Here is a 26323-nt window from a genome sequence, read left to right as displayed (position 1 = left end):
CCCGTGTTCCGCAGTTGCTTGTAGCTAGAATGTCTCAATAAAAGAGGGAGAACCACTGGTTGCAAATGGTGAGTACATTTCAGTGGTTGTATCTGAAAGCAGGGCATGCCCTGCGCATTGTGGGCAGGAAAAATATACCAACTCCTGAGGACAGATGGGAAGGGTATTTGAAGCTTTTCCTCTTCTGGGAATTAAGCTTTTGGCCGATGCCAACGGTGAACAACCTCTGTCTCTCTTTACACAGATAAATCCTCCATACTGGCAGAATGCCTCTTGTATTGACATTTTAGAGCTGGTCTCTGGATCCTGATATGCTTCAGGTTGGCAACGGGCGCTTAAGTCTCGCGGCGTTCCCATTTAAACATCTGGAAAACTCCTTCGAGTGTTGAGCTGATTTAAATCCTTGAAACAGGTCTGGGCAGGGCCCCTCTCTGGCAAAAGAATCGTTGTAGCACTGGATTGGCAGAGAGTTTCCATCAAAGTCAAATTGACCTGGGATTGGAGTGTGACACCGTGCTCGAGATTTATGGAACGCAAATCACGGTGGCACTAAACCTCGAGTTTACTACTCAGCATGAAAATTGGAGGACGGTTTTGGGGTCGAAATTGATTGTCGTGACTGTAGAGCTTACATTCTCTTGGACGACGGTGATTTTTCTGTCTAGGGAAATTTTGGGATGGTAACCTTGGTCCTTACATCTAACAGACGAGAAGCAGACTGTTGTACTGAAGAGCAAAGGTGAATTGCTTGTGAAAGGGAATAAAAACACAGAAAAGAAAGAAGAAAAAGAATACTTTTTCTCTCTTCCGCAAGTTTCGACGTTAAATACTGGAACAGTGAACAGCGCTGCAGCTTGTCACGGGCCTGTGTTCCAGCGGATGTGTAAGTATAAATACAGAGCTCTCTGATACGCTTGTCTTTCCTTCTCAGACAGGGAGAGGGAGAAGGAATGACAATGGCCCTTTGGAGGCTTGTCACACTAGTGGTGGCGTTCCTGGTGGTCGATGCAAGATCAAGTGGTCGCTCCAAGTATGCTGGAGGAGGAGGAGGAGGAGGAGGATCGAGCTCAACAATCGGGCACAAAAGCGGAGGAGATGGAGGAGGTCCAGCAGCAGCACCTGAGCCAAGCAATGGAGGATATGGCTACTACAGCACCAACATCTACGACGTTCTCTCTTTTGGAGCTAAAGGAGATGGAGTCACCGATGATACGCACGTAAGCGGCAGGCTTTTCTTCTTCTTCTTTCTCGGTTTCCTCACATTGTCTGGCCTCAGGCATTCCTAGCAGCTTGGAACCAAGCATGCAAGGTGGAATCCTCCATGGTTGAAGTTCCTGCGAATTTTGTGTTCTTGGTGAAGCCGCTTGTCTTCTCGGGGCCATGCCAAAACAATCTCGTCTTTCAGGTCTGTTTGTTCTGAAATCCCTACAGTCAGAGTGTTGTCTCTTAAAAGGCTCTCTCTCTCTCTCCCTCTCTCTCTCTCTCTCTCTCTCTCTCTCTCTCAGGTGGATGGCACCATCGTCGCTCCAACTAGCGCCAAGGCCTGGAACGGAACGAGCTTGCTCCAATGGATCGAGTTTGCGAGAGTTCACGGATTACTCCTCCAGGGGAGCTGCACTGGCGCGATAAATGGAAATGGCCCTGCGTGGTGGAATTCTTCTTGCAAGGCAAAGGTAAGGGACTAGAAATAAGTTCTCTGACGCCTGGCAAATGGAACTTGCAACTTGATTTCGCAGGGTCACAAGACATCCAAATCCTGTGATATCCCAACTGTAAGTTAGTTCCAACAACTACATACATATTCTTTCAGATCTTACGCTCGGACTGCGTGATAATGTGAGTCCCCTGCCCCTGCGCAGGCTGTACGCTTCTATGGCAGCAGCAACGTGGTTGTGCAGCACTTGGCCATTGTCAACAGCCCCCAAACGCATCTCAAGTTCGACAGCTGCCAAGGTGTCGTCGTCAACAATGTGACCATCTCTTCTCCCTACACCAGCCCCAACACCGATGGGATTCACCTGCAGGACACACGATACGCGGCCGTGCGGAGCTCCCGGGTGTCAACTGGTAAGCAAACGGTCGAGGAGAAAGAGTTTAAGTTTTTGACAGCTCGAGATTGTGCAGGAGACGACTGCGTTTCCATCCAGACTGGCTGCTCCAACATTGAGATATTCGACATGATGTGTGGTCCGGGCCACGGCATAAGGTACCTTGTAGACACACAAGTTTTTCTCACACACTCGCGCTCTCTTGTCCAGCATTGGTGGGCTGGGACGAGGAGGAACCAAGGCCTGTGTATCCGACGTCTCCGTCCACGACGTTGTAGTTCACACCTCCCAGAACGGAGTCCGCATCAAGACCTGGCAGGTTCTCTCGTTTCTTGTTTCGGTTCCTTGTCATACACAAATGCTCGTGCAACCAGGGCGGGTCTGGCTCCGTGAGCAGCGTCCATTTCCACAACATCGCCGTGCTCAACGTGAGCAATCCGATCGTCATCGACCAGTTCTACTGCGACGGCCGGAGCTGCCACAACCAGACATCCGGGGTCTCCATCTCGGACGTTTCCTACAAGAACATCCGGGGCACCTACACGCAGAAGAGCAACATCCACTTTGCATGCAGCGACAGCGTCCCCTGCGTCGGCATCGTGGTGGCCAACGTCGAGCTCCTCTCAGCCAGGGGCTACGACGACATTCCAGCCTTTTGCTGGAATTCTTACGGCGAGATCTTCTCACCCACGGTCCCACAAGTGACTTGCTTGCAGCAGGGCAAGCCCAAGCTCGGCCAGGTGCAATCAAGCTACGATGGCTGCTAGCTATCCGTTCATTAACTTTGCTAGCTAGTGCTAGAGGTCATCCATCACACGTCTCCCCACGCGAGACTGTCACACGGTTGCGATGCAGGATTTGTATTATAGCCGCTGGAGTGTTTGTTGTGTCCAAACAAAACCTGCGTTAGAGATACATACAAAGACGATGCGCTGCGAAGTCTCTTTTGGCAAAAGTGGAAAGCAACCAAGACTTCAACTTCGGCGTGTCAGCTTTAGGTAGGCCGCAGAGCCGAGCTGCAAGAGCTGAGAAAAAGGGACGTCTCCATTCAAAACAGCAGCGCCAAGAAAATGTGCTCCTGTCATTCCCACATGGAAAGTCACCATCCAAGATAATTCATCTTAGACTGGAAAAAACGAAAGAAACCATTACTACAAAATCTGATGGAGCTACAAAGGTAGAGCCACCACCAAAGGCCTGAAAAACTCTCTCCCTCTCCAATCCAACCAACTAACGGAGATCAACACTGCCACTGATTGCCGAACACCAAACTTTCTTCTTCTGATCTTTTTACATAAAATCTGCTGCTGCTACCGCGGCTGCCGGATCTTCTTCCATGACTAGCTCATTATTTTTTACAAGCAAAAGGAAGAACGTAGAAAAAGATAAAAAAGAAAAACGAAAGGAAAAAAACTGGAACCTCAACGATAGATGGATGAGCCAGTCCTAAGGAATCTACATCAAAACCTTCGCTTGAAGAGGTGCTCATCATCTTCCTTGCCTCTCTGTGTTACCCTCACGTGTTTTACAGTTTCGTCGCTTCCTCGGAACCCATTACAATCCCTGTAACAGTAGTAACCATTAGGAACAATACAACAGAGAAAACTCGAGTTACAAACCGATTTCTTTGCCTGGATCGTCCGGAGTGTTCCCTTCTTCGCCGAACACTATAGGACGACATTCGTTCATCAGGCTCGAGTTCTGGAAATGAGCCACAAGAGCGGCTTTGCCTTGAATTCGAGCATAAGCTACCGATGCAACCTTCTCACTATTAAACTTTTCCCATTTCTTGCCATTAAAAGCCTGGATAACAGACAACGGTAAGCGTCGCGATCCAAGCCTGCTGTGTTGCTTACCTTATAAAACGAGACAATGTAGGAAGGCTCTATCATATTCACAAAAGCGTACCCCACATTGCACTTGTTCTGCGTTGCAGCGTAAGGTTAGTCCAGAATATCATATGACAAATCACACACCTTGAAGTCGATTGGTAAGTAGATAAAATCGTAAGTGCCCTGGTTTGCCTCATCGATCACTGCCAAGAGCATCTTCGACGTGTATCTGCAAACACGAGCCTCAGAACACAAACCACTCGTGACTCTCGAGCGTACTCACTTGTTCGGAATATTTTTAAGCATGAGCGTCGTACGCTTGTCCTCTCCGCTGACTATACGATCCAGGTCCAGGTGAAACTGTTCTTTGTCCGCTGCGTTACTGTCGCCTCTGCGGCTTCTGTGCCGGCTGTTGAATCGGCCCACGCCGCTGGAAAGAGCGCCCTTCGACAAATCACTCTTGCGATCAGGATGACTTCTTGACCCCAGCCTCAGTGACCCTGTAAGCCCGAGGTATCCTCCAGGCGCCGATTGCCTTAAATACCCGCGCCTTCTGTCTCGTAACTTCTCACCGTAAGGTAGGCATCCTACTTGAGGGTAAGCCAGGACCGGATTGAGTAAGTGGCTCTGCAGGCTGCAACCATGAACCTTTGGATGACCATACAAATGAGCTGATGGTGGCCACAGCAACGGAGAGCTCTGCGGAGCATTGCCCCACAGGAAAGGCGAGCTTGGCGTTGTCACCAATCCTGGTCGAGGATTTACTGCCAGGCCTGAGAAACAACACAGAATTGAGATCCACAAGAGGTGAGGAAAGAAAGGCGCTACCTCTATGCTCGTAACCAGGACTCCTATGAAGAGGCATCTCTTCCAGTCCTTCACGTGCACGTAAAGCTGACATGGCCGAGCTCTGCCGAATATGGTTCATAAGGCCGTAATCAAAATCCGGATACGAGTGATAGCCCAGCCCAACATCACCAGCTTTTCCCATGACGGAGGATGGTGAAGATAAACCACCCGCCAGGGAGTTCCAAGGGTGGCTAAACGACGCAAACTTCGCCTGCTGGTGAAGCTCCCTCAAAGCCTCGCTTTCACTATAGCCTGCAAATGAAGGAAAGTAAATGCTAAGAGCAAAGGAAAAAAAGATTTGTCCAACCTGTCGCATTGAACAGATGCTGAGACTGCACGAGAGGATCATCGTTATCAACGTCATCGTTGAACTGCAATATTGAGCTGAAGGTAGGGAAGGTAAGCTTTACTAGCAGCGGATAACTTCACCAGCACTTCATACCTCGGGTCCAGTCGAGTTCGCCTGGCGAGTAGATCACGCTTATTCAGAACCCGAAGCGCAGCGCATGCAGCTCGTGAATCATAGAACTCGATGAACCTGTGTCGATGTTTAAGCGGCGTCTCGTGGACCTGCTTACAAAACAAAAACGGCCAGCTTACAAACGCCATGCCTAGCAGTATAGATGGTTTACCTCCTTGATGTCCCCATACACTCCGAAAAGTTCTTTGAGATCGTCGTTTGACACGGCGGGATCGACATTGAAAACCGCAACCATGCCAAGGCTTGTGTCGTATGGGTGACTATCCTGCAAATTGTCCAGTCTCAGTATACAGCGAAAACAAAGGTAGGTAACGCACCTTTGGAAATAAGAAGTGCATCTCCAACTTTTGGCCCCACAGCACCCGGCTCTGGAGCGCACGTATCGCGCGCTTGGCACCCCGCAAATCGTAGTAGGAGACTAAAATCAAACCTTCGGGTTTACATCCAGTGTACAGCGTACGAATGTCACCAAAACGCTGCGCACACGAGGAAGCATTCAAGGTCAGTAAGCCCGCAGGCGGCGATAATTCCGATACTCACCTCAAAAACAGCTCTAAGCTCGTCATCCGAAACTTTACTATCTATATTCCGTACAAAAATCGTGCGCGAAGTCGGTTCTTCGGCAGAAAAGCCATCACCGTCGAGTTCAAGGCCCCCTCCGTTGCTGAAAAAGTCGAGATCCTCTGAATCCTGGGTGCTGGACGACCCCGGTGGCATATCAGTGAGAGCACCGGCCAACAACTCGTCGTCGTCAGGAAGCAGACTGCCGATAGCATGCAGCTCCAGTTCTTCCAGAGGAATCTCATTGTCTTCAGGTTCCTCGTCGGCCTCCGATGAGGGCGGCTGTTGAACATCGAGCAGTCCTACTGCAAACACAGGCAAACAATGGTAAGCAGAGAATGTGCGAGGGAGGCTTACGAAAGCTTACGTTTGTTTCGGAACAAGTCAGGCAATGAACTCGAGAAAATGTTCACGCCAATGTTGTCACCTGCCTTGTCGACGGCGGCGGCGGCGGCAACGGCGGCTTCCTGTGTCATCTGTGGGGAAGCAAGACCGGATGGCACGCTCCGGTGCTCGGGCACGTCATCGCTTACCGCCCAGCTCGCGCTCTTCTCCTTGTCCTCGGACCAGTGATCCTCCGGTGGCAACTCGTCTCCCTTTGCAGGCCCCCCACGGAACCAAGACCAGCCCCCGCTCTCAGAAAACGCCATGGAAATGGATGGAGCAGCCGACGTAGCACCGCTGTGAAACGTGTTTCCCGACCCCATAAGCCTCGACGAAGCTCCTCACCGTCGCCCAAAACCTTGAATGGCAAAAAAGACGAGCACGAGTATAAACCCTCTGTATGCGCGAGCTACACAGCTACATTTTGATGCGCTCGCGCGTCGCTAGCTCATCCCCTTTGGATGGAAACTACATGCAGCGAGAGAGCGAGCTGGGAAGGAGGAGCCAGAGGAAAGAAGGGACGCCTACATTCCCTTAAACCCTAATTTCCGGGAGACAAATCGGAGAGACGATCGAGGAACTTACATGGTTCGCGCAGCCACGGCGATAGCTCCTCTTGTCCGCGCTCCGCTTTGCCGCGCGCCCCCTCTCCCGAGCACAAAAACCCTTGCCCTCGTTCGCGCTTAACGAACCATCCCTAGCTTACCTCTCACAAACATTATACCCGTGCCGAGCATATACCGCCCCTCCCACTTAAATACTTTCCTTTGATAGACCTAATCATCATTTTGCCACATCATATAGTTTATGTCCAATGTCCAAATGATGTTAAAATCGCATCTCTAGGGCTCTTTTATTCCAACAATGGTGCGAATCCAAGAAGAGGAGGAGGAGGAGGAGACGAAGAGGGCGCCGCCCGGCGTCGCCGCCGAGGGGTGGGAGACGGCTAGCGATGGCGAGGATCGGTTCGAGGACGCACTGACGGAGGATCAGCAGCGCGAGGTGAGAGAGATTCCAGGTCGATTGATTGATCCCGATTCCCGACTGGCCCCTTGTTTCCAGAGGGATGTTCCCCTGGCAGAGCGTGCCAAGGCCGAGGGGAATGCGGCGTACGCGCAAGGGAGGTATCGAGACGCGCTCGCGGCCTACCAAGGTGCTTTGGAGCTCTTGGCTGACAACAACAACACAAATGCAAAGGAAATCTGCTCAATGTGTCTGTGTAACCGGGCAATGTGTTATCTACAGATTGTGAGGGAGCTTGGGTGTTGCTCTTTTTGATTCTCATCACTTTGCTTTTCTTTTGCTGGCAGGACGAGTACGAAGAAGCAGTTCACGAGAGTTCCAAAGCCATCGAATTGAATCCGGCTTACATCAAGGCATTCTTAAGGAGAGCGCAAGCTCACGAAAAAGTGGACAAGCTAGAAGACGCCCTTGCCGGTAGGCTAAGCTAAGCTTTCTTCCTTGGCGGACAACCTCTTACTTGATCATTACAGATATGAAGAAGGTGCTGGAGCTTGATCCGGCAAATAAAGAAGCAGCCAAGGCGGTGAGACGATTAGAACCAGTTGTAGCCGAGCGACGTGAAAAGATGAAAGAAGAGATGCTGGGTAAGCTTTTTGGTTGATGAGAATGGAGACTAATAACCTGGACTCCAGGGAAGCTCAAGGAGCTTGGAAACTCTGTCCTGGGTCGATTTGGTATGAGCGTTGACAATTTCAAGAGCGTTAAGGACCCGGAAACAGGCTCGTACTCCATCTCCTATCAGCCATAAGTAGCGCTAGTCGGCCCAATCTGTGTCTGTTTCGTCACCAGTAATCACCACACGAGCAGGTTCCGCTGGTGAAGTGGTGGTAGCGACTCGAGTCTCTCATCAGGATGTCACGTCCAGTCACCTTGGATATCAACTTGGTTGCTGTATGGCAGTCGCTGCAGACGCGGAGGTTCTTGATCACTCTGAGGGGTGATCCACTGGGGGTGCTCATCAGTCCAAATGCAATCGCCAGCTTCTCACTGTGCCTCATGAGCAGCCTCTCCTTGTGCTCCTGGCTCACATCGTGCAGCACCAGCCCAGTGTCAGCGACGTAGCCAGCGGCCTTGATACTCCAGTGAAGCCGTTCCAGTTCCAAGTAGATCTCCTCCGACTTGGGATGGGACTTATCTCCGGCCGAGAAAGAATGCAGCTCCTGGTTCACCTCCACAGCACTGCAGCCGGGGTCTGCTCGAATTCCTTTGTCCAGCATTGTCTTGCGGATAGTGGCGGCCTCATTCCACCGACCCGCAGCAGCATACATGCTCGCCAGAACGATGTAACTCGACGCCACCTCGGGGTCGAGCTGCATTATCCGCTCCGCGCAGCGCTCTCCTCTCTCCAGCTCCTTGCTGTTCTTGCAAGCATCGAGAAGAGCCATCCAGGTGATCACGTCGGCTTGGGACGTCCTTTCCAGCAGCTTCTCGGCCTCGTCCAGTCGCCCACACCGTCCCAGCAGATCGACGATGCAGCTGAAGTGCTTGGAGGCGGGAAGGATGCCGTGGTCGGGTGTCATGCCGGACAGGAGCTCGCATCCTTGCTCGAGCTTCCCACCATGGTTGCAAGCTGTGAGAGCACTGATGAAAGTTACGTGGTTGGGCCTCACGCCCTGCTGCTGCATCGTCCAAAACAGCTTGAGAGCCCTCTCCGCCTGGCCATACTGCGCGTACCCGGCGATCAGGCTCGTCCAAGCGATCACGTCCTCTTGGTTGCTACTCGACTTGTCAAAGATGGCTTGTGCGTCGTCCAAGCTTCCGCACTTGGCATACATGTTGAGCAGCGCGTTTTGGATCACGGTGTCCGACTCAAACCCGTTGCTCACGACACGGGCGTGGATCTCCCGGCCTTGGGCGATGCTCGTCCGGCTAGTACTCGCGTCCAAAACCGCAACGAAAGTCACCTTGTTTGGTTTCACCAGCTTCTCGGCCTCCATCGCCTGGAAGAGCTCAAACGCCTCCTTTCCAAGCCCGTGGTGTCCGTAGGCCGCCAGCATCGAGTTCCAGGTGATACAGTCCCGGCGAGCGGGAGATATCCTTTCAAACACGGCCCGAGCATCAGCCAAGCTTCCACACTTGGCGTACATGTTGAGGGTGGCGTTGGCGACTGCAGTGTCTCCCTCGAGCCCGGCCTCCTCCAGCAGCGACTGAATCCTCTTCCCAATCGCGCTAGCGGTTTGAGGAGGATAGGCAGCACAGGCAGTGAGAGCAGTGATGAAGGTTGCAACACTTGGTCTCACGCCTTCCAGCAGCATTCGCTCGAACAGAACGAGCGCCTCTCGGGAACGGTGGTGCTGGAGATAGGCCGCAGCCATGGCGTTCCACGACACGACGTCGGGACTCTGGATGGCATCAAACGTGGCTCTTGCTCGCGGCAAGTCGTTGGATCGAGCGTAAGTGGTGAGCAGCGTCGTGCCGAGAACGTTGTCCCTGGTGGCCGAGACGACCTCCATGGCCTGCTCGAGAACGAATGCGGTGGCCGACCCAACCTGCAGCATGGAGCAGGCATTGAGCACCGAGACGAGCGTCACTCCACTGGGCTTTGTTCCTTCCAAGTTCATCGCGAAGAAGAGCCGGAGTGACTCCTGGGGCCATCCATTCTGCCAGCACGCCGAGATCATGGCCGAGCATGTCACCAGACTGGTGCTGGGCTCCTCGTCGCCCTTCCGGAGGAACACTTCCCACGCGTCGTCGAGGCTGCCAAGTTTCCCATAGCTGTCCACCAGCGCCGTGCGAACGAAGGCCTCCCTCTCGATCCCAGCGCCCACGATCCTGCCGTGGATCGCCCTCACGTCCTCGAGCGACAAGAGCCCCGCCTCCACGCACGAATCCAGGACGCTGACAAAGGTGACGCTGTTGGGTGGCGGAGCTCCGTCGCGGTCCATGTCCCGGAACAGCTGGAGCGCCTCTCGCGCGGATCCATTGCGGAGGAACGCCGAGATCATGGCATTCCAAGTCACGACGTCGCGCTTGGAAGCTCTTGGCAACCGATCGAAGGCCTGTTTCGCGTCGATGAGGCTCCCACACTTGCTATACATGCTGATGAGCGCATTGCCCAGTACGGAGTTCTCCTCGAAGTCGCGGTCGCTGATCTGCGAATGGATTCTCCGCCCCGCTGCCAGATTGCCCAGGCAAGAACACGCGTTGACGAGCGCGATGAGTGCGTGGCAATTGGGCCTCACTTCCATCCGATCGAAGAGCTCCATGGCCTTGTCGGGGCGGCCGTGCTCCATCCACGCCCGGATCATGGCCGTGCACGAGTAGACGCTCGCGAATCGATCCGCCAGGGCCTCTGCCTCGGCGAGGTTGCCACATTTGGCGTGCATGACGATGAGATCGCTGGCGAGGAAGCTGTGGTTGTGGAGGTCGATGCGCCGCGAGAGGATGTGAGCGTGGAGGCGCTGGCCCTGCTTGAGGGCGCGCAGCCGACCGCATGCCTGGAGGAGGCAGCCGTAAGTACTGGGCGCGCAGTGGCCTTGATCCGCGATGATCCGCGACACTGCCGCCGTCAAATCCTCCACGCCAAGGCGCTGGATTGCTGCTCGTCGCAGTGATGATGCTGCGGCGGCGCCTGACCGCGCTACCTGCATCGCTCCATCTTGAACCCTGGCCTAGAACCCTGGAAGAGAGAGATTTCCCTGGCATTTTAGGGTTCTTGAGCAAAATCTAGCTCCATTTTAAATTTCTACTCGTGATCCACAGCTGTGACGGTGCTGCTGATGAGCGATTGCGCGTTGCTCAGCCTGGCGCTCATCTCCTCGTTGACGGCATCCACGGCGCGCAGCATCCCAATCTCCTCCTCCCATTTCTCCACTTGCTTCTGGTGCAATCTGCGCGAGAGATCAAGGGAAGAAAACGCAAGCGATCGATAGGAGATCAAGGATACTGGACGACGCTCTCCTCGAACGCGCTGGCTACTTCGGTGAAGAAGGACTTCCCGGCCTCCAAGAGACCAGACACCTATGTAATCTCGATCGAGCAAGCTGGCGGAGGGGGGAATTTATCGCCAAGTACCTGCTGCGTGAACTGCTCGATCTTGTGCTGGATCTGCTGGATGCTGGCTTCCATCTCGGCGCTCGCCTCCCGCTGCCGCTTCTTGCTCGACTCGGGCGATCCAGCCTCCTCCATCGCAAGAACCCTAAACCAAAATGGCGGGGAATTCAAATTTATTACACTTTCGTTTAAATTAGTGTTGTGTGCTCGTGATCGAATCGATCAAATGATTCCTAGTATTTTTTATTTCTTGTCATCGCTGCCCTTCTTGTGGCTCGTCTCTAGCTGCCTTTGGACCTCGGCCGACACACCCAAGTGCTTGTAGTACTCCATTGTAAACTCTCCTTTACCCTGCTTACCGTGACACATTTTTAATGTGGACACCTACACAAACTCTGAGATTGACAAACCTGAGTCATTGATCGCAGCGACGTCGAGTATCCAAACATGTTGTTGAGAGGAATCTGGAAATCCAGAACAAAAGGTTAGCTGATACAACTCGGGCACGAAAGACTTACGTGACACGTGATAACCGCATCGTCGCCCTCTTGCTCGCTGTTGACGATCATGCCCTTGCGCCTGTCGCCGCCGTGGTGTTAGAGCAAGAGAAGAACTAACGCTAATGCCATACCTGTTGATGTCGCCAACCACAGGTCCCTGGAACTCCGTCGGGGCTTTGATCTCGACAAGCATGACTGGTTCTAGAATGACAGGATCGGCAGCAGGGTAACACTAGACAGCAAAACGGCACGTGTTCTATCAAAAGTTTATAACAATAAGGGATGTGTTTTACCTGTCTAAATGCGTACAGAGCAGCCAGCTTGAAAGCAAGCTCACTGGAATCTACCGCATGAGCAGCACCGTCGGTCAGGACAATACGAATTCCTTCAACGGGGTGGCCAATCAATGAGCCCCTGGCAAAAGAAAGCAGCCGTTTTGTCAATCACCAGGAGCACGAGTACAAACACTAGCTTACGAGTTGCAAGCCTCGATGAATCCCTTTTCGATTGAAGGAATGTAGCTGTTTGGAATTGCTTGACCGACAAGCATATTTTTAAACTCAAACTTGACTTCGGAATCCTCTGGAAGCGGTTCAATGTAGCTGTTTATTTATCCAGCAAGATTAGTATAGTAGCCATGGAAAAGCAAGAGAAGCTCACCCTTCCACGCGACCGTATTGACCCTGGCCACCACTTTGCTTCTTGTGTAAATAGTTGAAATCCGCCCTGGTGCTGATGGCCTCTCTGAAGTTCACTTGAGGCTTGCCAACACTTGCTTCTACCTGATAGCTTCAGCGTCATGAAGAGCAAAACAGAAGTGCACCTGTCAACCTTATATTCTCTCTTCATGCGTTCCACGTAAATGTCAAGATGCAGCTCCCCCATCCCCGAAATGAGGGTCTGAAACGAGACAAACGGTCAGAAAAAATATTACTGAAGCATACAACATCCATACCTGTCCACTTTCCGGATCTAGCTTAACACGGAAGGTAGGATCTTCCTTCTGAAATCGGTTCAGCGCCTTGGAAAACTGCCATACAAAAGAATCGGCTTGTGTAAAAACCAAATAGAAGACATTGTGAACCTGAGCTGATGCATCCTTTGACGAAACAGCGATCGCGAGAGACATGACCGGTTCGGGAACAGTCATCGACGTCATTGTATACCTTACTGAACCGTCAGTGAAGGTATCGCCTGGAAAACCCAACGATAATAACCTCAAGATGCACAAGCAAGCATCAATCAAGCAGAACCTGACGAACACTCTATCCCAAACATTGCAACAATTTCTCCAGCATGTGCCGATTGGATGTCCTGTCCAGCAAGACTGAGCTAGATAAAATACGAAAGACAAGTTACCTCCATGTCATCTGCGTGCATTTTCACCAGTCTTGGAACCTGCAATGGCCAGAGTCATGCTCAGCAAAAGGATAGAATGGCAACCGATGTTACTGACTTTAACTTTCTTGCCAGTAACAACATTGAGTAGATTCTCCCCACGCCTAATTGTGCCTTCATAAATTCTAAACGAAGATTGCTAGATATCAACTTGAAATGAAGAACAGCCATTACCTCAAATACGTCAGCTGTCCAAACCGGCCTTCTTCAAGTTTGAAGGCCAGAGCTACGAAGGGACCAGTTGGAGACCCAGTTATCGCAACCTAGAAACAATAAAACATCAAACAAAACTCAATGTTACAAGTTCATCAGGCTGACCTTTTCTTCCTTCTTATTTTGATCCAAGGCGTAATTTGAGACCTCGGTGGGACACGGCAGAAATGAGCACACTCCGTTCAAAAGCAGTTGGACACCCTGCACCAAAACTTTCGTTTACAGAACCCATGAATGATGACCATGACCATCACCTTGTTCTTGAAGGCACTACCCATAAAAACTGGAGTGAACCGTAACGCTATTGTAGCTCGTCGAATCGCCGCCTGTAAACCAAGCAATCCTGCCGAGCTCATAACAAAAAAAGAAAATGCAGACATCTTACTTCAAGTTCAGCTGGCGTTATCGGTTCGTCGTTGACAAATCTTTCTGCAAGATCGTCATCAACTTCCGACACAATTTCAATAAGTGCTCGCCGCCTGTCAGCTGCCTCTTTCATTAGCTCGGGAGGGATTTCCTTCTGGACAAGTTTTTCCCTGTACGAAGATGTTTGTTGAAATACGTCTAAAGTAATAAACACACGAACCCGTGAGCTCCTTCAAAATAAAACGCTCTTTCGTGGATGAGATCAACGAGACCCCGATGTTCGCCCTCAAGACCAATTGGCATTTGCACAGCGGCACAGTTATGGCGCAGCTTGCTCCTAAGCTAATTTGCCAAAAGAAACAAACAATTATAAAGAACGAAAGGATGCACCTAGAGTTTTCACCTGTTCGATAACTCTCCATGGATCGGCACCAGCGCGATCGAGCTTGTTGATGAACGCCAGACGAGGTACATCGTATCTCTTCATTTGCCGGTCTACAGTAATGGACTGGCTTTGCACACCACTCACGCTGCACAGCACAAGAATTGCGCCATCCAGCACGCGCAAAGCTCGCTCCACTTCGATCGTAAAGTCGACGTGCCCAGGAGTATCGATGATGTTGATCTAGAAAGAAACAAAGTCGAAACTTTGTAAGGGAATGAAAAACGTCCATCTCACCTGGTGGTCACCCCAAACGCAGTGCGTCGCTGCGGACTGGATGGTGATCCCTTTCTCGCGCTCCAGGTCCATGGAATCCATCTTGGCGCCGACGCCATCCTTGCCACGCACCTCGTGGATGGAATCGATCCGCCCGGTGTAGAACAAGATGCGCTCCGTAAGAGTCGTCTTGCCAGAGTCTATGTGAGCCGAGATTCCGATATTTCGGATCTTGTTCATCGTGTCTCGCCACGACTGATCCAGTGCGGCGGGGCGAGCAAGAGCGGCCATGTAGCGCGCCTGGATCCATGGGGAAAATGGAGCAGCCAGAGGAGGAGGAAGATTCCCTCTCGACAGCAGCGCCGAAATCCAACCGGAAGAGAAGGAGCGCTGGTGCCAGACCTGGAATGCGGCATTTGCCGCTCTCCTCGTGCTGCTCATCGCTAAAACCCTAAAACCCGAAATCTAGGGCACACTATAGGCAAAAAAGAAAATGTCCGTACGGTGGATCGAAATGGACAACACGACCACCTGTACGGCTGACGTGCCAGTATAAAACGGAGGACATGTAGTGTGTCTAGAAGGGGAAGGAGGCGCGGCGCGACCCTCCCCCTCTCTCTGCCGCCACCGCCACTAGGGCATCATCGCTCGGAGCTTCATCGCCATAGCCACAGACGGAGCGAGTGTCACGCACACACACCGCCAGTCCATCGATCGATCGCTGCCATTCGCGGTCTCCTTCCTCCATTCCGTGGATCGATCCATTGGCGCGGCGGCGGGCGCGGCGAGGGCACAGTTGAATTCATTGCCTGGCGGCCACTGGTGAGGTATGGCGGCCTTCTTCTTTCACTAGGGTTTTTGGAATCGTAGCTCACCCGTTTAGGTCATTCCATCGCTGACGCCGATCGATCCATGGCTGAATCAGGAGGAACCTTGATGCAGCAAACGGAATCGTCATCATCGCCATCGAGAAGCGACAACGCCATGACTGCTGCCGCCGCCGCCACCACAGCTTTTGCTGCTCCAAAGCACAACAAGGTGGTGAATCGCGGGGCTGGCGTCTGGGTCGTAAAGTCTGAGCTCGCAAAGGCAGTGGCAGAAGTGAGCACTGCCAAATCGGATTCGGACATCACCGAAACGCAAAAAGGCGTGGACACACCCAGTGTCGATACCGGATCTGGGAGTGATCCCGGTGTTGTGCCCGAGCAGCAGCAGCAGAATCAAACACTCACTCGGCAGATTTCTCTGAGCAAACTAAATGCTGGAGCACCGGTCTTTGTTCCCAAGGCGACGTCTCCTCAGCCTCCTCCCGCGGCTTTGCAGCCTGGTCAGCCAGGTGTTCTCTCGTTTCCACCAGTGCCAGTCCAGCCATCTCCGCCGGAAGCTCCCTCGGTTGTGGACGTGGATGACCAGAATGCTTCGGTGCCATCGTCCTCTCAGAAGTCGTCTGCTCTCAGTGAAGATACTCGCACTCAAGTCGTCCAGCAGGTGAAGTCTCGTTGTCTTTCTACATAGTCTTTCCTGCTGACGGTTTGTGATAGGTGGAGTTTTATTTCAGTGATGCCAACCTTCCAACAGATAACTACTTGATGAAGTTCATCAAAAAGGATCCTGAAGGTTTCGGTAAGGCCCGCCTATTCTGTTCGTGGAAACAAGCTTTTTACAGCCTTCGTTTTGGACAGTTCCGATACCGATCATTGGATCGTTCAGAAAGATCAAGCAGCTTACAAAGAATTACGGTGCTTTAGCTGCAGCTCTAAGATCCTCTTCCAAACTTGTACGTTGTTCGCACAAATATTCCAGAAGTATCTGAAATTCTTAAATGTTCCAGGTAGTCAGCGAAGACGGGAAGAAAGTGAGGCGGGCTGAGCCACTTGCTGATATTGACCTTGACGAAATCCAGGTAAGCCCTTCTACTGGCTAGAAACTAGCCACCTGATCTGTTTTACGTTTTAAAGGGACGAACAGTCGTAGCTGAGAACCTGCCGGAGGATCACTCCATACAAAGCCTAGAAAAGCTATTTGGAACGATTGGAAGGTATGTACTCGCTGATTTTGAGGGCTCTTGTTCATGTTGGACATGTTGTGTTCTGGCAGCGTGAAAATGGTAAGAGTGTGCGAGCCAGGATCTGCAAACAGTGTCAATAGTGCTGCATTGGCGAAGCACTCTAAAACCGACAGAGTTGTTAGTAATAAGCTGCATGCTCTGGTAGAGTATGAGACTCTGGAGCAAGCCGAGAAAGCTGTAAGTCATGCAGATAATGTTTTTTTTTCTACTTGGATTATCTTATCGGCTTGCTCAGGTTGCGGAGCTGACTGACCAACGAAACTGGAGGAGCGGTCTTCACGTACGTCTTCTGCTCAGACGAATGGTATGGACTTCGCTTTGGATGAAGTTGAGGAAAAACTCTTGTGGAGTGTTTTCAGTATCCTGCCAGCAAGCACAATCATGGAGCCAAGGGCCGAAAGTCTTCGACGGACGAAGAGGATCTGGAAAGTAAAGGTGAGGGCGCCTCAGAAGCATCACTATCGACAGATGAAACAACGGTACTGGCATTTTTCATCCCTCCTCTCGTCACTGACTTTCGTGTTCTTAGGCAACGGGAGCTCCTGACACGGAGAAAGACAGTGCAAAGCGTGGAGTCCAGCAGCAGGCCGGGGGAAGAGGTCGTGGACGAGGGGGCCGAGGGCGAGGGAGAGGCGGAGGAGGATTGATCAACGCCAACGGTGGCATGCTGGGGACATCTCCACAGATAAGTTGCAGCCCTTCCACTGGCGAAACGATGGTAGCAAAGCCGCCGCCAGGTCCTCGAATGCCGGACGGAACTCGGGGCTTTAGTTTTGGGCGTGGAAGTGGTGCTGCCGCCACTGCTGTTGCGAAGGCCAGCCAAGCTCGCCCTGGCTCGCTATGATCTCCAAGGGGCTATAAGCGTTTCTAGGTGCTTGGTCAAATTGAAATACATATAATAGCTTGGATTTTGGCTTAATATAAAGCTTTGGAAGCTGGAGATCAACTTTAATTTTGGGTGCTGTAACGCTGTTGCGAAGGGCCGCCCAAGCCAAGGTGGCATGGCTCTGTGGAAACGAAGAGGCGAAATTACAAGAAATTACGCGAAGGTGAAAAAGGGCTACTTTTTCCCCTTGACCTACCATTTTAAATTACAAAGAGGCGTATGTATGTGGCGCGTTCCTTCTTAGGGTTTAATCGATGATGACAAGATCCTACAGGAGCCTCGTCTCTGGATTGCGCGATGCGGTGAGTAGATTCCCCTCCAGATTTCACTGGCGCGGGGGCGGAAGATCCGTGGCCACGAAAGCCGCGTGTAGCAGCTGCAGCAGCAGCAGTGTGGCGGCGGAGCGAGAAGACGAGGCGGGGCCGAGTGTGTCGGATATGCTGGTGGACTCTTTCGGCAGGAGGCACAATTACCTGCGAATCTCTCTCACGGAGCGCTGCAACCTTCGCTGCCACTACTGTATGCCCGAGGAAGGGGTGAAGCTCACGCCCGGCGCACACCTGCTGTCGCAGGACGAGATCGTGGCTCTGGCCAAGGTGTTTGTTGGCGGCGGCGTGGACAAGATACGGCTCACGGGAGGAGAGCCCACCGTGAGGGCGGACTTGACGGACATATGCCATCGCTTGAGCGGCTTGAGCGGTGTCAAGACTCTGGCCATGACAACCAACGGCCTGGTTCTGGAGCGCAAGCTGCCGCAGCTAAAGCAGGCAGGATTGAATCAGCTCAACATCAGTCTCGACACGCTGGTCCCGGCAAAGTTCGAGCTCCTCACGCGGCGCAAGGGCCATGATCGTGTTCTTGACTCCATCGATGCGGCAGTGGAGCTGGGCTATAATCCCGTCAAGGTACATGTGTGACTTCGTTGGTTTCCTTCCCTGGGATTGAAGTTCAAGCAGGTCAATTGTGTAGTGATGCGAGGCGTCAATGACGATGAACTCGCCGACTTTGCGGAGCTCACAAGGCACAAACCGATCAACGTCCGGTTTATCGAGTTTATGCCGTTTGACGGAAACGTGTGGAGCTCCAAGAAACTAGTCTCTTACGCCGAGATGCATTCGAGGCTGGTAAGCCAAAAAATTTCCATCAAACTCTAAGTCTAGCTCTCGCTGTGAAGGCCCAACGTTACCCGTCTCTCAAGCGTCACTGTGATCATCCGAACGACACTGCAAAGAACTTCCACATCGAGGGATACCAAGGCTCTGTCTCGTTCATAAGCTCCATGACACAGCACTTTTGCGGCGGATGCAATCGGTTGAGACTAATGGCCGATGGAAATCTCAAAGTCTGCCTCTTTGGAACAGCCGAGGTGCTTTTGCATGTATAACTGATCGATGATCTCTCACTGATTCACTGCTTACAGGTTAGCCTAAGGGACGCGTTAAGAAGTGGCGTTCCCAGTGATGAGCTCGAGCAAATCATCAGTCTAGCGGTGGGTTCTCGAGTATCCATAAGAATGGCTTGATATGTATCTATTCGTTTCCTCCCTGGCAGGTTAAGAGAAAGAAAGCAGCTCATGCTGGGATGTTTGAGCTTGCAAAGACACCAAACAGGCCCATGGTCCACATTGGTGGATGATCTCCAACTATACTGTCTATATCTATCTATCTATCTATCTATCTATCTATCTATTTACGTGCAGCATGAGACTGATGGAGTGTATCACCGGGTGTACAGTAACTATAAGCAATATCCTTGAAGTCAACGGAAGTCAATCTTTGAAGCCTTACGTTTACTTTCGCTTAGTTTACGCAAACTTCGTATATGGTCCGCGTATTTCTTACCTGTCTGCCAGGATTTTTACGCCGACATACCTGTAGATCTTACACTCAGCAAATACTCCCAAAAGAAAAAGAAGTCAGTACCTGCCAAGCATCATAACTGTAGCCTGTGGATTTGTTCCAGGGGAAAACACGAAGGTAGAACCATCGACAACTCTCAGTCCTTGGGTGCCCAAAACTCTATAGTCGGAATCCACAACCTGGCCAACCACGCAGCCACCGTGATAGTGCCAGATGGTTGCAACGTTTGTCACGCAATAGGTGGCTATGGTTGCGTTCAGAGTGGGCGCAAATGCTGGATTTCTCCGGTTGGGCGATCCAACTGTACCTCCCGATGGGAGAGGCTGAATGTCAAACACAAAAGGGCGGAACGCATTTGTGAGAACGGCCTCCTCGACCCTGTTCACCCCTGCAACGCATGTCGCCAGGTCTTGGGGGTTTTGGAAATAGTTGAAGGTGACTATCGGATTGTCTCGGACATCCAATTGTCCAGACGCGAAAAGATCTCCCACGATGGTATCGTGGACCCCAAAACAAGCTTGCCTACAGATAAAGGTCCGGCGGCTTTCTGGAGTATGTACTCGACTGGCGCACCGGGTATAGCTGCTGCAGCAGCACCACTCGCAGCCTCGATGTAGGTGCCAAATGCTGCAGTGATTCCCACGGCTTGCACAAGTGACGACTCCACTGGGGAAGGCGAGAGTATAACAAGACGGGTTGTGGGGTTGTCTCTCATTTGTTGTCCAACTCCAGTTGCGTTCAACACCACCTTGATGCCCATGGCTGTCAGATGGTCTGCTGGCCCGATTCCGCTCAGCAAGAGCAGCTGCGGGCTTCCTAGTGCACCTGCACACAAAATCACTTCACTCTTGGGGTGTCTGCTAAGAAGAGCCGTGTGCGGTAAGCCAAGGAAGTCTGTATACCGCACTCCATAAGCTCGAAGCCCTGGATTTGGCGGTTAGGAACATTGTGAACATTGTGAACACGTAAAGACTGAACCTTTGAAAAGGATGAGCTCAACTTGTGCGTAGAGCAGAACGTCCAGGTTCGTACGATTGGCGTAAACAAACAGATTGAAGCTGGCCGCCGGAACCCCTGGCTATCGAAATTCGTTCCCCCGGTTTGGGTTCCAACTTGAAAGTCGTAGCTGGCACCGTTGTCAGGAGTCACTCCTGCCTCGAGCAGGGACTGCCTGAACGCTCTCTGATATGGCCCAAGCTCTGGGAATGACGCCACAATTCTCTCCACCCACTGGAAGGACGCGTTAGCCAGGCTCCCATCGAGGCCCATGTCTGCTATGGTTTGAGGACTCGCTCGGTTGTAAAACCCGGCGTTGATTGAGCTTCCACCGCCCAGCACTCGAGCCCGGCCGTTTCTAACGCCATCCGTGGAAACGAATCCCTGGACGAGTGTGTTGCTGCCAAGTTGGTTTTCGTAAGTCAGTAAAAAGCTGTCTCGGCGTGTGGAGATTGGATCGGGGAAACCTCCGCGCTCCAGGACCAAAACCTTGAACCTCTGGGAGAGTGTGGCGGCTAATGGGCATCCAGCAGTTCCTCCTCCCACAATGATGTAGTCATAGGAGTTCCATTTGAGCTGCACAGATGGTTCACTCATAGGTGGGATGGCAGAGCTCGATTCCGGACTGATTGCTGGATAACAAGACCAAAAGAATTGAGCTACTTACAACTCAAGAAAAATGTTAAAGTGATTTGTGTCACCTGTGCATGTATAAGCAGAGATGGTAAGCGTAAGCACCAGAAAGAGATCCATTTAATTGCTACATTTGCTGAGCAGCACGGAGCCCCTTTTATCCTACTCTCGGGTGTTAAAGTTTCAACACCTAAGTGGGAGATTATATAACAAGAAGATACGTAGTTGGCCTAGCTACTCAGCTTTTTGAAAAACAGAAACATAGTATATACTAGAGACAAAGTACGTTTAAACCCTAAACCTTTTAACCTAGAGATGGACAAGGCGTCGCTGATGAGGGCGTTCAAGGTGATGTGCAGCGAGGCGGGCGCCGCCATGAGCGACAAGTGCAAGCTCTCCGCCGCGCCGCTGCTGGGCCTCAAGCCGCTGGACATCCGCGAGGCCCACATTCGGTCGCAGCAGCTGGGCAAGGAGATTTGCTACGACGGCCGCGTCATCCACGCCAACATCTGCGCCTCCGCCCGGGTGCCCAACTCCCGCCTCCTCCTCTGCCTCGTCGAGGCCGACGACGCCGACAACGCCGGCGCCGCCTTCCTCCACGTCTTCAACGCTCTCGCCTCCACTTGCACCAGGCAGGACGCCGCCCAGTCCATGTTTCCCACCGATGCCCGCCTCGCCATCAAGGAGCCGCTGTGCTACCGCTCCATCATGCACGTCTCCAGCCCCGCCTCGCTCCACTTCCTGGGCCTGGCCAAGAGGCTCCGGCGGAGGCCTTTGGAGGAGCTGCGCAGGGAAGGCAGCCGGTTCATGGCCAAGGGCAGCTTCCTCATGGCGGAGCTCTACTTCACCGAGTGCATCGATGTGTTCGCGGCCAGGGACGCGAGCACGTATGGTCCGGTGGAGAAGGACGTGTTCTCCAGCAGGGCTGAGTGTCGGCTCAAGCTGGGCAAGTTTGAGGAGGCGGTGGCGGACGCCGACATGGCCTTGAGCATTTCTGGTGATGGTGGCATTGCCGTTCGAAGGAGGAGCTTGTGGAGCAAGGGACGGGGACTGTCTGCTCTCCAGGAGCACCAACTCGCCTTGGAATGCCTCGAGTCCGCCATGAAACAAGGCGATGAAGAAGAAGAAGAAGAGCAAGCTCTAGCGAGCGAGATCGACCAATGTAAGGTGTTCCTCCGGCAAAGCCAGCACGGCGACTACGATCTCTCTCCTTACTTCCTCCCCAACAAGGCCAGCGACACGCCATTGCAATGCAGTGACTACTTCGGTCCTCTGGAGATCAAGCACACCCACGACGGGCGAGGACGGGGGATCTTCCTCACCCGCGACGTCCAACTCGGGGACTTGCTGCTCGCTTGCAATCCAATCGCGGCTGTGTCAAGCGCCGCTTCCCATGACGCAGACGAGGACTTGGTGGTGGAGATCGTCAAGGCGTGTGTGGAGTCCGAGCGGCGGCTCGAGCAGATCTATGCCATGGCCGACCGCGAGGCAGCCGAGGTGACGGCACTGCCCGACTTGGCCCCGTTCAAGTGTAACACCGGAAAGGTGGCGGCCACGCCGAGAAGCAGCCGCGGCGTGGACGTTGCCAGGATTCGAAGAGCTCGCGATCGAGTGGGCTACAGCTCGCAGGGATCTGGCGGCTCATACGTTCCGGGGCTGTGGGCATCGGTGGGATTGATCAACCACTCGTGCATTCCAAACGCTTCCAAGATGAGCATCGGCGATGTGGTGTTCGTGAGAGCTGCCAAGGATCTCAAGGCCGGGGACGAGGTGCTGCTCTCGTATCTGGAGCCGCCGCTGGCTCCCTACGCCGGCTACCGCGAGAAGATGATCCAGCAGTACAACTTTGAGTGTAGCTGCGAGCGATGCAAGCTGGAGCGGAGCCACCGTCATGTCTTGGGTGATCTTCCCGGCTACGAAGACGATCGCGGGGGATCGGGGCTGGCGATCAAAGTCGACGACGATGTCATGGACGTGGTGGTGGAGATTGAGAAGCGGATCAAAGGGATGAGCGAGCAGGAGAAGGATTGGATTCGTGCTGGGTTTGTGGATCACTACTCGGCAGTCTGCATGCTCAGGGATCCTCGGGTCCCGATCGACTGCGAGCAGCTGTTGAGGATCATGCGTGAGACCGGTTCGGGCAGCAAGCACACGCTGTCGAGGATTGCATTCTTATGTAACATCAGTGGGAGGAAACCCGAGACGATGAAGGTCTTGTACGAGCAAGTTACTGCTCTGTACGGTAGACAAAGCCCGGAAGTTGTCGATGCTATAACACGAAAGTACCGCATTCCAAGCCTCAACATGTAACTCCCCTTCTGCTTCTCTTGCTGGCTGGTAGCTAGGCGTAGATTGATTGATTGGAATGAATGAATGGTGTGATCGAGAGCTTGGGTTCTTGGAATTCGATCCTTTTGGAGCAAGCGAGGAGCGGGAGTGCGCATGGAGTGAAGCACCTGTTCGATCGGATGCCGGAATGGAGCATAGCGTCGTGGAATATCTTGCTCTCTGGATATGCCCGTCAAGGAGATTTGGATCGAGCCCAATCCGTCTTCGATCAGATGCCACAGCGCACTCTCGTCTCTTGGAATTCAATGCTCACAGCATTTGTCGCCGGCGGAAAACTCGATCAAGCGCGACTCTTTCTGGAAAGAATGCCGATGCGCAGCATCGTCTCCTGGACCACCTTGCTCCACGCATATGCCCAGACTATGGATCATGCAATGTTGCGATTAATGTTTGATCGCGAACTTCCGGAGCGCGATACCATCTGCTGGAACGTCCTCCTTGGAGCAATCGCGGCTCAAGAGCGAGCAAGCATTGAACAGATCCTGGAGGTTTTTCACGAGATCCCGGGGCGTGACTTGGCATCATGGAACATCCTCCTCAACTGGTTCGCTCAGAGGCGAGATCTGGAAGGCACGCAGCAAACTTTCGATTCCATGCCAGAGAGGGACATGATTTCGTGGACGGTGCTCTTGAGCTGCTGCGTCCAGGCGGGCTGTGTTGATCGAGCAGTGCGAGTTTTCAATCAAATGCCCCAGCAGAACATGTATTCGTGGAATTCAATGCTCACGCTCTACGCTGATAGAGGTGATCTTGCCTACGCAACAGTGACATTCAATCAGATGCCACAACGCAACGCCGCCTCTTGGAACACTCTCTTGGTCCTCAATGCCCAGAAAGGGCATTTGCACAGAGCCAAGGAGATCTTTGATGGCATGCCAGGTAGAGACATTGCCGCGTGTACTGCCATGCTGGCAGCATACGGAGCCGCGGGCCTTGCTGACGAGGCACAGAGAGTGTTCTATGACATGCCGGAGTGGGACCTTGTGGCGGGAAATGCCATGCTGGTAGCGTTGTCATCCTCACCAGCTGCCACCGAGAGGCTCTTTGACCAAATGCCAGCGAAGGATTTGTATACGTGGAACATTGCTCTGCAGACGCGTGCTGCCAACGGGGACTTGGAAGAAGCCAAGCGCATCTTTGACGAGATGCCAGAGACCAATTTGGTATCTTGGAACGCATTGCTCACAGCATATACCCAGAAAAACTCGCTAGAAGATGCATACAATCTGCTCATTGCAATGCCGGACAGGTGCTTAGTGTCGTGGACTTTGTTGGTAGCTACGTATGGGCAAAACAACATGGCAGGGGAAGCCAAGCATTTGTTTGATCGAATGCTCGAGCGAGATGTTGTTGCCTGGACTGCCATTATCTGTGCGTTTGCAGAAAACGGGCATTTGGAACAAGCAAAGAAGCTCTTTGATATGATTCCCTATGAACCTTCTAATCTGGTGGCAGCAAATGCCATCCTTTCTTGTTATTCTCAAGACCACACTCACTACAGGGGTGCCTTTGAACTTTTCAGCGAGTTCAAACTCATAGACTCAATTGATGAAAGCTGTTTTGTTTCGATTTTGGTAGCATGTAGACACGCTGGAAAACTTGATACTGCAAAAGCTTTGTTCCACTCCATAGCTATGGATTTCGGATTGGTGCCATCAAAGCAGCATTACTCTTGTATGCTAGATGTCATGTCCCGAACTGTGGCATTGAGAAAGCAAGCGGTGGATCTTGTTTTGGCCATGCCTTTTTTCCCAGATGCTGTGGAGTGGACCAGCATTGTTGGTGAGAGTGCCAGATGGAGAATGTTGGGGTTGACATTTCCTAGATCTTTTTTCTCGCCTCCTAAGGTATCAGTCATCACGTCTGACTAACACTATGGAGTGGAGAGAATGTTCGGGTTGACAAGCTCTTTGCATAATCCAAGATCCAGCTTAAAATCTCGTGAGATGTTCCCTTGTCTTCTTTCTGGCCTCTTAAAGTCAATCATCACGTCGAGGCTAACAAGCTCGAGACATGTAAAGCATGATGGCTGACTTTAGGGAGGGAGTCAAAGCTTGATGATGTCATGGGGTCAATGTAAAATGCTCTCAGACATTCTCCTTTGTCATGATCACCATTGATGAGTTGACCAGTGGCTCACTTTTGATTCCTTCCCTTGGTGAAAATCTCCCATGATCTTAAACACGTTCATCCAAGGGAATCTTCTCCAATTCCATGAAAGTTCATCATATGCGGTAATGCTTTGATTTGCTTCTAAATTCGTACATGATCAAATGCAAACAAAACACTGATCTTTAGTCACAAATGCAGTGCATCCAAATCTTACTTTCAGAACTGCTCTTTGATCATCCATGTGCCGAAGTTAATATGTGCTTGCGAATGATCCGCCGACAGTTTGAGATTTAGAAAAGTCAACCCCCGTGGTCGGGGCCCATACAGTTGTCTGGCCGGCTGCTTGGGGCCCTTTGACCGTACTGGAGGGGATTATCCGACTATATATTGCAACATTTGCCAGTGCCAAAGTGTTCGATACTTTTTGTGTTGGTTGCTCACTAGATACTGAATCAGATTTTGATAGCAATGGATGATTGTTGCAGCAGTTTATTGCCGCCCGCTTCTGCCAGAGCTCATCACCACTCTCACTCGTCCCCAGATCAGGATCAGGCGTCTTCCAATAACTCTCTCTCCGACATTTCTTCCTCGTTTTTCGACCAGGACTACGATTGGGCATCGTTGCAGCAGCCGCAGCGAAGCAATGCAGATTCATCCACAGAGCTCCTCAATTCCTCGACTCTCATCTCACAATCCCAGCAGACTTTAGATCAATTTGGAGGTTTCAACCTCAATTTTCTCATCGCGTCCTCTAGGCCCTATGGCCAGCAGTATGAAACTGCGGTGCCATGCTTCCAGATGGTCTCCCCGGCAATGCAGGTGAAGCCGCTCAAATCCCTCAAACGAGAGTCTCTCGACCAGTCCACGCTAGTCAACTGCGAGGACAACAGCCCCGGCAGCGCTCGCAGCGGAGTGTTCAATCCCAATTGCTCGGAGCTGGAGCAAAGGCAGCCATTCACTGCTGCTTCAGATCTTATAAGCAACAAGAGGCAGTGCCTGGTAAGATCGATTGGCTGGATTCCATTGAGCTTGTCATTGAACTATCTCCTGTTCTTCCTTGTGAAGGATCAAAGGCTTCAAGGATGGAGCTCACCTACGAATGAATCCAAGCATA

At 52.2% G+C, this 26323-nt stretch overlaps 9 protein-coding genes and 1 pseudogene across 10 annotated transcripts; 5 read left to right on the top strand and 5 right to left on the bottom strand.

Annotated features, from left to right (window-relative positions):
* Positions 1-947: 947 nt before the first annotated feature.
* Positions 948-3432, top strand: LOC9661642 (polygalacturonase At1g48100). The gene is made up of 8 exons (XM_024661552.1): positions 948-1217; positions 1277-1405; positions 1506-1673; positions 1737-1772; positions 1860-2067; positions 2125-2206; positions 2259-2367; positions 2423-3432. Exons 1-8 carry the CDS (start codon positions 951-953, stop codon positions 2813-2815), a joined length of 1392 nt encoding a protein of 463 aa, XP_024517320.1. The 5' UTR covers positions 948-950; the 3' UTR covers positions 2816-3432.
* Positions 3369-6907, bottom strand: LOC9643358 (protein MEI2-like 3). The gene is made up of 13 exons (XM_002962699.2): positions 6741-6907; positions 6139-6513; positions 5751-6076; positions 5528-5686; positions 5362-5475; positions 5172-5299; positions 5037-5113; positions 4709-4981; positions 4164-4653; positions 4025-4109; positions 3905-3973; positions 3668-3851; positions 3369-3611 (listed from the first exon to the last, which is right to left on the bottom strand). Exons 2-13 carry the CDS (start codon positions 6476-6478, stop codon positions 3574-3576), a joined length of 2283 nt encoding a protein of 760 aa, XP_002962745.1. The 5' UTR covers positions 6479-6513; positions 6741-6907; the 3' UTR covers positions 3369-3573.
* A 94-nt stretch (positions 6908-7001) lies between these two features.
* Positions 7002-7999, top strand: LOC9661641 (tetratricopeptide repeat protein 1). Its single transcript, XM_002963101.2, has 5 exons — positions 7002-7157; positions 7218-7403; positions 7466-7592; positions 7649-7762; positions 7811-7999. The coding sequence occupies exons 1-5, from the start codon at positions 7020-7022 to the stop codon at positions 7924-7926; spliced, it is 681 nt and encodes a 226-aa protein (XP_002963147.2). The 5' UTR covers positions 7002-7019; the 3' UTR covers positions 7927-7999.
* Positions 7931-10784, bottom strand: LOC9661640 (pentatricopeptide repeat-containing protein At3g12770). 2 transcript variants are annotated; one of them, XM_024661522.1, is made up of 2 exons: positions 10610-10663; positions 7931-10496 (listed from the first exon to the last, which is right to left on the bottom strand). In XM_024661522.1, exon 2 carries the CDS (start codon positions 10424-10426, stop codon positions 7961-7963), a length of 2466 nt encoding a protein of 821 aa, XP_024517290.1. In that variant the 5' UTR covers positions 10427-10496; positions 10610-10663; the 3' UTR covers positions 7931-7960. The 2 variants fall into 2 exon arrangements, with proteins under 2 accessions (XP_024517290.1, XP_002962744.1); XM_002962698.2 differs by having other exon boundaries at positions 7931-10784.
* Positions 10785-10802: 18 nt separating this feature from the next.
* LOC9661639 lies at positions 10803-11330 on the bottom strand. The gene is made up of 3 exons (XM_002962697.2): positions 11193-11330; positions 11065-11138; positions 10803-11008 (listed from the first exon to the last, which is right to left on the bottom strand). Exons 1-3 carry the CDS (start codon positions 11304-11306, stop codon positions 10864-10866), a joined length of 333 nt encoding a protein of 110 aa, XP_002962743.2. The 5' UTR covers positions 11307-11330; the 3' UTR covers positions 10803-10863.
* Positions 11331-11334: 4 nt separating this feature from the next.
* LOC9643357 (elongation factor G-2, mitochondrial) lies at positions 11335-14796 on the bottom strand. The gene is made up of 20 exons (XM_002962696.2): positions 14328-14796; positions 14052-14273; positions 13869-13990; positions 13668-13818; positions 13537-13608; positions 13388-13483; positions 13244-13332; positions 13128-13194; positions 13031-13069; positions 12925-12985; positions 12756-12865; positions 12627-12701; positions 12503-12571; positions 12332-12453; positions 12148-12273; positions 11965-12085; positions 11803-11903; positions 11690-11750; positions 11582-11635; positions 11335-11522 (listed from the first exon to the last, which is right to left on the bottom strand). The coding sequence occupies exons 1-20, from the start codon at positions 14745-14747 to the stop codon at positions 11415-11417; spliced, it is 2286 nt and encodes a 761-aa protein (XP_002962742.2). The 5' UTR covers positions 14748-14796; the 3' UTR covers positions 11335-11414.
* Positions 14797-14886: 90 nt separating this feature from the next.
* LOC9643356 (la-related protein 6C) lies at positions 14887-17326 on the top strand. The gene is made up of 10 exons (XM_002963100.2): positions 14887-15133; positions 15232-15794; positions 15848-15929; positions 15989-16083; positions 16138-16209; positions 16265-16344; positions 16404-16551; positions 16610-16678; positions 16734-16853; positions 16904-17326. Exons 2-10 carry the CDS (start codon positions 15243-15245, stop codon positions 17216-17218), a joined length of 1533 nt encoding a protein of 510 aa, XP_002963146.2. The 5' UTR covers positions 14887-15133; positions 15232-15242; the 3' UTR covers positions 17219-17326.
* Positions 17327-17488: 162 nt separating this feature from the next.
* On the top strand, positions 17489-19040 carry LOC9661638 (GTP 3',8-cyclase, mitochondrial). Its single transcript, XM_002963099.2, has 5 exons — positions 17489-18165; positions 18217-18384; positions 18435-18626; positions 18681-18749; positions 18812-19040. The coding sequence occupies exons 1-5, from the start codon at positions 17515-17517 to the stop codon at positions 18893-18895; spliced, it is 1164 nt and encodes a 387-aa protein (XP_002963145.2). The 5' UTR covers positions 17489-17514; the 3' UTR covers positions 18896-19040.
* A 44-nt stretch (positions 19041-19084) lies between these two features.
* Positions 19085-20850, bottom strand: LOC9643355 (annotated as a pseudogene).
* A 222-nt stretch (positions 20851-21072) lies between these two features.
* On the top strand, positions 21073-23071 carry LOC9643354. The gene has a single exon (XM_002963098.2). The coding sequence runs from the start codon at positions 21082-21084 to the stop codon at positions 23056-23058; it is 1977 nt and encodes a 658-aa protein (XP_002963144.2). The 5' UTR covers positions 21073-21081; the 3' UTR covers positions 23059-23071.
* The last annotated feature ends 3252 nt before the right edge of the window (positions 23072-26323 follow it).

The sequence above is a fragment of the Selaginella moellendorffii genome, unplaced genomic scaffold (genome assembly GCF_000143415.4).
Source record: "Selaginella moellendorffii unplaced genomic scaffold, v1.0 SELMOscaffold_2, whole genome shotgun sequence".
Classification (NCBI taxonomy): domain Eukaryota; kingdom Viridiplantae; phylum Streptophyta; class Lycopodiopsida; order Selaginellales; family Selaginellaceae; genus Selaginella; species Selaginella moellendorffii.
Note: the sequence above shows the minus strand (reverse complement) of the source record. Positions and strands in the feature narration are given on the sequence as shown.

Excerpts from the sequence above, each read along its gene's own strand:
- LOC9661642 (XM_024661552.1), top strand. The coding sequence starts at position 951 with ATGACAATGGCCCTTTGGAGGCTTGTCACACTAGTGGTGGCGTTCCTG. Across the intron at positions 2,207-2,258 it reads GGTCCGGGCCACGGCATAAG|CATTGGTGGGCTGGGACGAG; the intron begins GTACCTTGTAGA and ends TCTCTTGTCCAG. Across the intron at positions 2,368-2,422 it reads TCCGCATCAAGACCTGGCAG|GGCGGGTCTGGCTCCGTGAG; the intron begins GTTCTCTCGTTT and ends TCGTGCAACCAG.
- LOC9643358 (XM_002962699.2), bottom strand. The coding sequence starts at position 6,478 with ATGGGGTCGGGAAACACGTTTCACAGCGGTGCTACGTCGGCTGCTCCA. Across the intron at positions 5,687-5,750 it reads AGCTTAGAGCTGTTTTTGAG|CGTTTTGGTGACATTCGTAC; the intron begins GTGAGTATCGGA and ends TCGTGTGCGCAG. Across the intron at positions 4,982-5,036 it reads GCATCTGTTCAATGCGACAG|GCTATAGTGAAAGCGAGGCT; the intron begins GTTGGACAAATC and ends CTTCATTTGCAG.
- LOC9661641 (XM_002963101.2), top strand. The coding sequence starts at position 7,020 with ATGGTGCGAATCCAAGAAGAGGAGGAGGAGGAGGAGACGAAGAGGGCG. Across the intron at positions 7,158-7,217 it reads CGGAGGATCAGCAGCGCGAG|AGGGATGTTCCCCTGGCAGA; the intron begins GTGAGAGAGATT and ends CCTTGTTTCCAG. Across the intron at positions 7,763-7,810 it reads GATGAAAGAAGAGATGCTGG|GGAAGCTCAAGGAGCTTGGA; the intron begins GTAAGCTTTTTG and ends CCTGGACTCCAG.
- LOC9661640 (XM_002962698.2), bottom strand. The coding sequence starts at position 10,768 with ATGCAGGTAGCGCGGTCAGGCGCCGCCGCAGCATCATCACTGCGACGA.
- LOC9661639 (XM_002962697.2), bottom strand. The coding sequence starts at position 11,306 with ATGGAGGAGGCTGGATCGCCCGAGTCGAGCAAGAAGCGGCAGCGGGAG. Across the intron at positions 11,139-11,192 it reads TCGAGCAGTTCACGCAGCAG|GTGTCTGGTCTCTTGGAGGC; the intron begins GTACTTGGCGAT and ends GAGATTACATAG. Across the intron at positions 11,009-11,064 it reads TTCGAGGAGAGCGTCGTCCA|ATTGCACCAGAAGCAAGTGG; the intron begins GTATCCTTGATC and ends TCTCTCGCGCAG.
- LOC9643357 (XM_002962696.2), bottom strand. The coding sequence starts at position 14,747 with ATGAGCAGCACGAGGAGAGCGGCAAATGCCGCATTCCAGGTCTGGCAC. Across the intron at positions 13,819-13,868 it reads TATTTTGAAGGAGCTCACGG|GGAAAAACTTGTCCAGAAGG; the intron begins GTTCGTGTGTTT and ends ATCTTCGTACAG. Across the intron at positions 12,086-12,147 it reads TTCATCGAGGCTTGCAACTC|GGGCTCATTGATTGGCCACC; the intron begins GTAAGCTAGTGT and ends TTCTTTTGCCAG.
- LOC9643356 (XM_002963100.2), top strand. The coding sequence starts at position 15,243 with ATGCAGCAAACGGAATCGTCATCATCGCCATCGAGAAGCGACAACGCC. Across the intron at positions 15,930-15,988 it reads AAAGGATCCTGAAGGTTTCG|TTCCGATACCGATCATTGGA; the intron begins GTAAGGCCCGCC and ends CGTTTTGGACAG. Across the intron at positions 16,210-16,264 it reads TTGACCTTGACGAAATCCAG|GGACGAACAGTCGTAGCTGA; the intron begins GTAAGCCCTTCT and ends TACGTTTTAAAG.
- LOC9661638 (XM_002963099.2), top strand. The coding sequence starts at position 17,515 with ATGATGACAAGATCCTACAGGAGCCTCGTCTCTGGATTGCGCGATGCG. Across the intron at positions 18,385-18,434 it reads CCGAGATGCATTCGAGGCTG|GCCCAACGTTACCCGTCTCT; the intron begins GTAAGCCAAAAA and ends CTCGCTGTGAAG. Across the intron at positions 18,627-18,680 it reads GCCTCTTTGGAACAGCCGAG|GTTAGCCTAAGGGACGCGTT; the intron begins GTGCTTTTGCAT and ends CACTGCTTACAG.
- LOC9643354 (XM_002963098.2), top strand. The coding sequence starts at position 21,082 with ATGAGGGCGTTCAAGGTGATGTGCAGCGAGGCGGGCGCCGCCATGAGC.